General features: G+C 41.4%; 2 protein-coding genes across 2 annotated transcripts; both read right to left on the bottom strand.

The window, feature by feature from the left end:
- Positions 1 to 4,850: 4,850 nt before the first annotated feature.
- Positions 4,851 to 7,080, bottom strand: LOC110733966. The gene is made up of 5 exons (XM_021914032.1): positions 6,950 to 7,080; positions 5,751 to 6,810; positions 5,316 to 5,429; positions 5,152 to 5,220; positions 4,851 to 5,084 (listed from the first exon to the last, which is right to left on the bottom strand). The coding sequence occupies exons 1-5, from the start codon at positions 7,078 to 7,080 to the stop codon at positions 4,851 to 4,853; spliced, it is 1,608 nt and encodes a 535-aa protein (XP_021769724.1).
- Positions 7,081 to 7,154: 74 nt separating this feature from the next.
- On the bottom strand, positions 7,155 to 9,131 carry LOC110733967. Its single transcript, XM_021914033.1, has 3 exons — positions 8,975 to 9,131; positions 8,580 to 8,854; positions 7,155 to 8,075 (listed from the first exon to the last, which is right to left on the bottom strand). Exons 1-3 carry the CDS (start codon positions 9,129 to 9,131, stop codon positions 7,155 to 7,157), a joined length of 1,353 nt encoding a protein of 450 aa, XP_021769725.1.
- Between the last annotated feature and the right edge of the window lie 781 nt (positions 9,132 to 9,912).

Consider the following 9,912-nt stretch of genomic DNA (forward strand, 5'->3'; position numbering starts at 1 on the left):
GTCTAAGTTAGAAATAAATGAAACGGTAAAGTAAGAGATAACTCAATTGGTTAAAGGTTCATGGGATCGATGCTCATTACTCGTCTCTATGGTTCTCTAAACACCTAAAAAAAAAGGAAAAAAAAAGTTATTTTCATTGGTTTTGCAAGGGTTTTGAGATCTTTGACTTAGGCTTCATGATCATAATCCTTTGAAAATGCCTTAACTCCGTTTTATAGTTATATGGGGTCATGATTCATTAAAAAAAATAAAAAATTAATAGTCTAAATTTTGTAGCAGTATATTTATCATTTATACTATTACAAGTCAAAGTTTATAAGAAGTATATTTATCATTTGTATTTGACTTTCCAACATGCCACTTGATTATGAATATTTTTTTTTATTTTGTTTTCTAGGCTAGGGGATTATCAATGTTACAAATTAAATTCTTTTATGTGACCAACCACCCCATTAATTGATGATCGACCACTTCACATATCATAAAACTATCCCTTTGTGCACGCATTGATGTGGATCAAATCATGTTTTTAATAGAGTTTGCGAAATTAGGATACTAACAATTAGGGAAAATCTAATTCAATAAAATTTTGATCTTTTTGACTAAATAAAAAAAAGACCAACAATTATAAATCAATTCGATTTACTCGAACCAACTCACAATTTTTCAAATTTTATTTAACTCAATAACATAATTTCATTAATAAAAATAATAATCCTATTTATAAACATACAATCCCATGGCTAATAGGATAAAAAACTAAAACATAAAAATAAATCATAACGATAATAGATATATCTTATTAAAAGATAAAGTTTGAAATTTAGGAACAAATTGATTCTAATAATCGCACCTTTGGCTGGTTCGCTATTAATAACCTCGAAACACATTATATATATATATATATTTATATATATATATATATATTATTTATATATTTTATATTATATATATATATATATATAATGTGTTTCGGGGTTTTTTGGATGTCCCGCGGGAGAGTTATAACACTAAAACTGGCCTCTGGACATCTGTACCTGCAAAACAACAGAGACTCCTGTTGGTGGGAGTTCCGCCTCATACGATCAAGTTAGAACGTGTTCGGATGTAAAAAGAGCGGAAAGTAAAGGGGATCAGGCTCCTCTTAGGAGAGAAGTGATCATCCGATTATCTGAGATAACCTCGAAATCCGAGCCTTAGCTCTCAAGTAGTGCAATTAAAGTGGAGTTAATGCCCAGCAATTAATGTACACGTGTGTTTTATAATTTTTGAATGATGTTCCTCGGGGGGAACATCTCCCTTATATAGGGTCTCGTAATACGTGCCTAGTACGAGGTTTCAGAAACCTATGACTGACTGGGCTTGCCTAGGTATTTGGGCCGTTAAAGGCCACTTTCCTAGTTGGAAATCTGTCTGCCACGTGTCGTGGCCTGATTGGTCCACCTTGGACCTCTCACGAGGTGACACGTGGGAGACTCTGGTTGGTCCACGTGGATGACACGTGGCAGGATTTCATTGGTCCATGTGGCGGGGTTAAATCCCCTAATCATTTTCCCCTCACAGGTGTGACGTGGCTTGCCATGTGGCACCTATGACAGGTTTCACACTCTGATTGGCCAACGTTTTTTTACCCTTTTTTTTTTTTACTATCCCTTGAAATTCACCCCACTATAAATAGGATATTTCCAAAAAATTTCAGACAGAAATTCTTGACTTGAGAACTTTGTCTTTTTCTGAGAAAGAATACCTGCCACCTGCTACCAGACCGCCTGTTCTTACAATTGTCAAAGATTTTTCCTTCATCTCTAGAGACCAAAGGTAACCGCCTGTTTTTCTTTCGTGCATTCTCTTTGTTTCTTTTTCTTTTTGAAAATGGTTTCCCAAAAGCACACAGCACGGCCTAGGTTAGTGATCAGCCGGTCATCGGGGACGGTTGAATCTAGAACTAGGAGTGCCGACTGCCCCTTGCTGGACCACCTACTCTTTGCGAACTGCCCCAAGCCCAACTGTCTATGTGTCTGTGCAGGACACCATGGCCAGAACTAAGAGAACTGCAAGGGTGACAAACTCAGACGACTCCTCCTTCTATGCGCCTGTCAATGAATTATCTGACGTGCCGCCTGGCGCCCCCAACACCCCTAGTGAATCCATTTTAGAAGAATCAGGGGAGGAGGCTCAAAATGACATGTCGGGCTTTGTTGATCTAGCCCATCAGGCGGACGCTAGGTTCGAGAGCTAAGACAGTGACTTTGAGCCAAGTACCTCCAGCCAGTTCTCTGACGACTCTGAAAAGAGGCACTCTTGGCTAAAGACAGCGAAAGAATCCCTCTGAGTAGAATTGGGAGAAAATTGGGCGGAGCCGTCTGCTACCCGCTGAGAGCAATATGCCGCCTACTATCATCAAGTTCCCGCACACAGGAGAAAAATGATGGCGGATAAAATAGGAAGCTTTAGAGCTAACCATGTCATGGGGCATGGTTATATCCTATGCACGCCGGATGCCGAGGACACTGTAGTATGGCCAGAGAAGTCCAACTACGGGGACGAATGTTTTGGCTGCTATGAGGCGGCTATTAAGGCAAGCCTAAGATTTCCTCTACATTCGGCTGTGGAGTGAATCCTGGACGGATACTAGCTGGGTGTTTGGCAACTGGCCCCAAACTCTTGGTTCAACATATTAGGCTATGTTGCCGGCTGCGAAATGCACCAAGTAAACCCCAGCTTTGAAGCATTTGCCCACATACATTACCTCAGCCGGACCCAAAAAACAAGCGGGACCGGTTAGTACCAGTTGTCTAGCCACAAGGGCTATATGATGACTTTGGGGAAGGAGAACAAGTGGAAAGATTGGAGGAACACTTTCTACATTGTCTCCAGCCCTGACACAGTCAGGAATAAAAAGTTTAACAATTGGAACAGCAACCCACCTTTCCTAACAGCGAATCTGAGCTGTCGCCTGTTCCTTGTAGAGCCAGAGAAGAGATCCTTGATAAAGGCCTCTTCAAAGTGGATATCTAAGCGAACCCCGAGACTGGGGCGAGGGAGTTCGTTCCGCAAAATTATATTCCCAAGTATAACTGGCTATACGATGGGACATATCTGGCCGCCTGTGGCCTTAATGAAGAGATGCCAAGAGGTAGTTGATCGTATGTTCAAGTGTTTTGTAAGACTTGATTGATTTTGTGTCAAACTAACTCTTTGATTGCATAGAAGAAAGCTGCTGCCTAGTACTGCTCAGCCATCTTGGGCAAGCGGTCAACTGAAGAGTCGCCTGCTTTGCAGGCGCCCAAGGTGAACTTCTTTCAACTTTGAACAAGTCTTATTAAGCTTCTCTGTCGCCTGCTTCTTACTTATTGTGGTTATTGTTGTAGGGCAACTTAGCAAAGCCTTCCTCCTCCCTACAACCGGATCCTAATATTAGGAAACAGGCGGCTGGTGATGTGACGACTCCTGGAGGGCCAGGAAGCACGTGGCCTCAAGGCCAGGGAAGAACCCACCTCCAAAATCCCCAATCGTCCCTGAGGGAAATCAGCCTGAGAAGGAGAAGGAGGCGGTTGCTGAAGGTATCAAAGACTTGTTTCCTTTACCTTATCCTTTAAGGGTTAAATTCAATCAACATTCGTCTAGCACCTCTGAAAGCAGTCGGTCTATTGGCTGAATTTACACCAAGTACTTACAGGGTATTAATTGTGCAGATGCCTCTCAAAGGCCGGATCTTGTACAGCTGGCTAAGTCCATGCTGAAAGCCGTCTCCCTTGAGGACAGGGAGGCGGTTAAAGGAGTCGGCACCCTCAACCTGGATGCCATCCTCGCACTTCTTGCTGAGGTATACTTGTATAAATTTTCTATTTCTTGTTTATATAACTTGCAAGCCGCCTGTAACTAACGTCTGTTCTTTGGCCGAGTGCACTCTATGCTGCGAGTGCACGGTCTTCGCAGGCCCATCAAGGAGAAGACCAAGGAGGTAAAGGCTGCGAATGCTCGCTCCGACTCTTCTCATGATAAGGCTATGTTTCAGATTGCCTAAAATGAAATATTGACGACTGACATACTATATTCACAGGCGACCGCCAACCTGCAGGTCAAGGCTGACTTGGACGCTGCGAAGAAGCGGGTCTCTGAGCTGGAACAACAGGTCAAGTACCTCAAGGCCAAGCTCAAGCCTCTTCAAGAGGCGGAGAAAGAAGCAAGCGGCCTCCGGACTCGGGTGGATAAACTTAAGCAGCGACTGGCTAACCAGGAAAACCAGCTCGCCAAAAAATATACTTCCAGAGCCGAGGAGGAAAAGCTGGCCTTGGTCAAAGACATGATGGACGACTGCAACATCATCATGGAGATGATTTGGGGGGCTCTTTTCCTGGACTCCAGCTATGAAGGTTGGAAGAGTCAGTTTACCGCCTGCACCTAGGAATATATTGCCAAGATCATGGGCCAAGGCCAAGGTGGAGAAGAGGAGGAGGGCGAGTTGTCTGATTCCGCATCCGGGGGGTTGGACCAGGATGATCAGGAGGACGGGGAGGATAATGAAAAAGAACAGCGGTCGACTGGGGACTAAAAGGATGCGGTTGCTGATACTGAACAACCCCCTCCTGCTACTTAAGCTTTCCCTTTTTTATATCAAATTTCCTTCGGTCTACGTGCCGCTTGTATGATTACCCGACCAAGGGGTCGGGAATTATTAACAATCTTAACATTTTTGTTGGTCTTCTGGCCGACTGTTTATATGAATCATCCGACAGTTCTGTCGGATTTTTCCAATTTGCACTTTCCTTTGGATTTTTTCATAATTTTTTTTTTTGGTAAATAGAACATATTATTACCAAAAGGAAAAGATTACAACTTACAAAAAGCTAAGCTGAAATCAACGAAGAAAACCACAGAATACCACAAGACTCGAAGAGCCACACACCCACACAAGGGAAGAGGAGGACAAAGCCACCTTCTATGAAGGGAACACTGGACAACCCAACCCAAACCTGACCTAGAGTATCAACCACCTGGATCCACCTTCTAGGAAGGGTTACCAGAAGGAAGACAGACCAGACAGGCAACAACACAAGAGAGCCCAATAATAAAGCAAGAACCTACATACAAAAGTAAAAATTACAGCATAAGGTTCTGTTTGTCATTGACAGGACATCTACAAGCTACAGAGAACAAAATATCCCTAAAAACCACTTCAACAGGCTTTGAACTTCCTATAAAGATCATAGCATTCCTCTGAAGCCAGATTTGATAAACAGCTTCGGCAAAACAAATTCCCAGCAACAATAATTAACTCTAGACTTCCTGCAGATCTTGGAAATCCAGGATACTTCAACATCAAACCCACTAATATTTCTCTGAACTCCAAACAGCCTTAAGACTTGGAGCCAAACGTTTCTGCTGTAAGCACAGTCAAAAAACAAATGTTGCACTGTTTCTGAAGCCTGATTACATAGAAAACAAATAGGATCAAAAAGGATATTCCATTTTTGAAGCCTGTCCTTGGTAATAAGTCTGTTATGAACAGCTAGCCAGGTGATAAACAGACTTTTTGGTGAAGCCTTAGGAACCTGAACAGTGATGGCCTGATAAAGTTTTTTTAATCTTAATCTTAGTACCCTGCATCACAGTGTCCCAATCACCAATGGTATCAATATAATAGCTCTACATTTCAAAATTTTCTTAAGAACCCATTAGCATTTCTTAGGGGAATGTATATTCCACCAAGGCTTGTTTTTAAAATAGTAAGTATGAACCCATTTTACCCAAAGGCTGTCAATTTTGTGAGCCAAATCCCAGAGAAGTTTAGTAATGGCTGCAAGATTCCACTCATAAAGAGAGATCAAGTTCCATCCTTCACTAACTTTGGGAAGACACACTTGAAACCAGGAGACCAAAGCTTTCTTGGAGGGGTTACACTTCCCAGTCCAAAGAAAGACCCTAAATCTAGCCTCAATTTCTTTCAACACCTTCTTAGGAAGTACAAAAATCTGAGCCCAGTAAGTTTGCACACCAAATAGAACACTTCTAATGAGCTGAAGCCTACCAGCATAAGTCAAATTTCTAGCAGTCCAGCCATTGATCAAAACAGTCACTTTGTCAATCAAAGGTTTACATTGAGCAATAGTTAACTTCTTGGATGACAGAGGGACACCAAGATATCTAAAGGGGATTGAACCAGGAGCAACCCCGATCAAGGCTCTAAGTGTGGCCTGCTCATCAATAGACAAACCCCAAAAATAGACTTCACTCTTATCTAAATTAGCAGACAGTCCTGAGGCCTCAGAAAACTTAGTGAAAGCTTGAAAGAAATGGGAGACAAAACCAGCATCAGCTCTAGAAAACATCAACAAGTCATCAGCAAACATAAGATGAGTAAGAGCCAGTCTCTCACATCTGGGATGATAGTTAAAATCAAGATTGAGATGCAGTTTAGAGAAGCATCTAGAAAGGTATTCCATTCCAATTGCAAATGGGAAGGGGGACATTGGGTCTCCCTGTCTAAGCCCCTTCTTAGCAGAGAAAGGTGCAGTAGGAGCACCATTAATCATAATGGAATAAGGCACTGAAGAAACACATCCCATAACCCAAGCAATAAACTGGCCAGGGAAACTGAGCTCAACCATAGCAGATTCCAAAAAGCCCCATTCAACTGAATCATAAGCCTTTTTTAGATCAATTTTTATCATGCATCTAGGGGTGATGTTCTTGTGACTGTATCCTTTGATCAGTTCAGTAGCAAGAAGGATATTGTGCTCAATATGCTTACCAGGGATGAACCCAGCTTGAGAATCATCAATAATCTCATAGAGAACTAAAGCAATCCTTGCAGTAAAAATCTTAGAAATCAACTTGTACAGAACAGTACAACAAGCAATAGGTCTAAATTCCTTAGCATATGAAGGATTTTAAACTTTGAGAACAAGAGTTACTGTGGTGCAGCTCCATTGCTTCAACAGATTACCAGTTCTTAAAAAACTCTAAGACACCTTCATACACCTCATTCCTCACAAGACTCCAAGATTTCATAAAAAAAAGGGAATTAAAACCATCAATACTTGGAGCCTTTGAATTATCAATCCCTTTAAGAGCCATGTCAATCTCATCAATAGAAACAGGGGCAATAAGAGCATTTTAAGCTTCCCGAGATAGCTGATTTCCTTTTATCATTATACTGAGATCATGCAGGGAAGAGATATAGCTTTAGAGCTAAGAATATTTTTATAGAATCCTGTAAGCTCCTCTTCAATATCAGCAGGGGTTCGGAGAAGGATGTCCTGATCAGTATATAAGGAATCAATCCTATTTCTACTTTGCCTGTGCTTCATAACAGAAAAGAAATATTTATTGTTCCCATCACCTAGTTGCAACCAGTCAACCCTTGATTTCTGTTTGTAAATGCTTTCTTGGATCCCCACCCATTTCTTTACAGCCTCAATAGCTTCCAATTCCTTAACCTGAAGCTCTGTATTGGTCACATCTTCAGAAATTTGATGCTGAATAGAGATAAGGAGGTTATGAGCAGCTTCAACCTTAGCATTAACATCACCAAACTTTTGTGTGTTCAAGCTCTTCAGAGCACTTTTCACTCGTTTCAACTTGTGCCAAACTGTACTCATAGCAGACCCAGAGATGAGAGCTTGCCAAGCAGTTGCAACTGAACTCAGGAAATTGTCATGGTCAGCTAGACAGTTAAGATATCTAAAAGGTCTTCCTTTCCCAGACTGAGAAGGAAGAATATCCAAGGCTATAGGGCTGTGATCAGAATGGGGAGGGGGAAGAAAAATAGCTTCCACATGCCCATACAGGTTAAGCCATTCTTGGTTAACTAAGCCCCTATCAATCCTTGAGCAAGTTCTAGGACCAGAATGCGCCTTGTTGCTCCAAGAATAAGAAGCACCCTTGCTCTTTATTTCAACTAGGGCCAACTCATCAATACACTGCTGAAAATCCCTAGTTTCATAATCAGTGAATGCAGCCCCATTCAACCTATCAGGAGCACCCAGAATGGAGTTAAAATCACCTATACACAACCAAGGAGTAATAGAAACAATAAGCTCCTTAAGACCAGACCATAGCTGTTTCCTGTCCTAGATAGAATGCAGTCCATAAACAAAAGTAACCAAAACCTGAGTCTGCAGATCCTTAGAACACAGCAGACAATGCACAAATTGCTCAGTGGAAGCCAGAATATCAAGATTAAAACAATCGACCTTCCATCCCACCCAAATTCTACCTGAATGAGAGCTAGCATAATTACAATGCCAAGCCCAAGAAGTTCCAAATATCTTGTGAATATTCTTACTCTTATGCTCTTTTACTCTAGTTTCCAAAATACAAACCACATCAGAATTTTGGTCTACAAGTAACTGTTTTAAAACAGCTACCTTCCCAGGGTCGTTTAGACCCCTTATATTCCATGATATAGTTATCATGTTCCTAAAGAGGGATTACCATCACCCTCGATAGGATTCTTATTTCCAATAGAAAAACCACCTTTCTCTTTCATATTCAGCAGCTGGTAAGAGTTGGAAATTCAGGCTAGGGTAGGTGATTTGCCTGTTAGCTTTCTACTTAGATTTCTTAGCAACCACCTGCCACTCCTTTGGTTTTTGAACGTGGGGCTCTGGAGTGATCTCATTGACAGCTGCCATAGCAACTGACTCAGTAGCAGGAACAGGGTTAACTTGTTTTGGGACCCAGGCTTTCTTCTGAGCATGAACCTGATTAGGCTGGTTACTCCCATCTCCTTGTTGTTGGGGCTTAACTTGGTTTTTAGAAGCAGAACAATCATGCCCAACTCTATTACACCCTTTACAAAAGGGTGGATGCCATTCAAACTGATCCTTGAGCTCAATTACCTCCCCTTCTGGGTTTTCAATCCAAACAGAAGATGGAAGAGGTTTTATAACATCAATGTCAACCAAAAGTCAAGTAAAGGATACTCTAAGCTGCTTGGAAGTACATTCATCCGAACAAATTGGCACACCAAGAGTACTCCCAATTCTACTAAGAGTGTTAACACTCCAGCAATTCAAAGGCAAATTAGGCAATTTCACCCAAATAGGAATGGATCTTAAAATCTCAGAGTGAAAATCAAAATTAGCATTCCAAGCTTTGATTATAGCAGGCTTACCAAAAAACATATGTGGACCGATAGATAATATAGTATTTTTATCAATAGTAGACTTAAAATTGATAATGAAATACCCTTCATCATGCTAGAATATGTCTGGTTTATTTGGTTTTCCAATTTTCAGCAATGAATCGATGAACAGCAGTAATGGTGGGAGAATAACCAACTACATAAGAGATTAGAGAATTACCCCATTTCTTGTTCCCATCTGAAAGTTCAGAGGCCTTAAGATTGGCAATAGATTTACCATCCACAATCTGAGGAGCAACAAAAGACAGGGTCATCCCCTTAGCATTCAACTTTTTTTTTGTAAGTCTGTTCTTCATCCACTGGTTCTTGAACCTTCTCAGAATTATCAGCTCCCTTAGAGCTCTAATTTTCCCTAATATCAAAGCTAGCAGAGACAACAGGCATCTCAGAAATCAATGGGCCAGTACCCACTGAAGCCCTAGCTATTGTTCCATTGGAGCTACTCGGTAATTGACCAATTTAGTTTCTATGGAAGCTCTTAAGCCTCCTCAAATCCCCTCTGGATATCATACCAGCTGTCGGATTAACCAGATGAAGAGGAGGAGTAACAAGTTCATCTTCTTCAGTAATCGAATTCGGTTTTGAAGAAATTCCCGATTTCCCCAAATTATTCACTTTTCCATCGATTGAAGCTTGATTAGAGTTTTGCAGAAGTGGTGCTGATTTTTTTTCCTTGCGAGGCATGGTAAAACTCAGAGCTAGATGAAGAAACCAACCTAGCAGCAGGAAGATGCCATGGGAGAGCTAGAGAGAAAAGTCGA

This window comes from Chenopodium quinoa, unplaced genomic scaffold, assembly GCF_001683475.1.
Source record: "Chenopodium quinoa cultivar QQ74 unplaced genomic scaffold, ASM168347v1, whole genome shotgun sequence".
NCBI lineage: Eukaryota > Viridiplantae > Streptophyta > Magnoliopsida > Caryophyllales > Amaranthaceae > Chenopodium > Chenopodium quinoa.

What these genes read in the sequence shown, in the direction of transcription:
- LOC110733966 (XM_021914032.1), bottom strand. Translation starts at nt 7,080, where the DNA reads ATGGCTCTTAAAGGGATTGATAATTCAAAGGCTCCAAGTATTGATGGT. An exon ending in TTAGAGTTTTTTAAGAACTG is followed by an intron (nt 6,811 to 6,949) that starts GTAATCTGTTGA and finishes TTTTACTGCAAG; the next exon opens with GATTGCTTTAGTTCTCTATG. An exon ending in TTAGGGATATTTTGTTCTCT is followed by an intron (nt 5,085 to 5,151) that starts GTAGCTTGTAGA and finishes TTTTGTATGTAG; the next exon opens with GTTCTTGCTTTATTATTGGG.
- LOC110733967 (XM_021914033.1), bottom strand. Translation starts at nt 9,131, where the DNA reads ATGTTTTTTGGTAAGCCTGCTATAATCAAAGCTTGGAATGCTAATTTT. An exon ending in TAGAATTGGGAGTACTCTTG is followed by an intron (nt 8,855 to 8,974) that starts GTGTGCCAATTT and finishes TTGAAAACCCAG; the next exon opens with AAGGGGAGGTAATTGAGCTC. An exon ending in AAAAACCAAAGGAGTGGCAG is followed by an intron (nt 8,076 to 8,579) that starts GTGGTTGCTAAG and finishes CATTCTATCTAG; the next exon opens with GACAGGAAACAGCTATGGTC.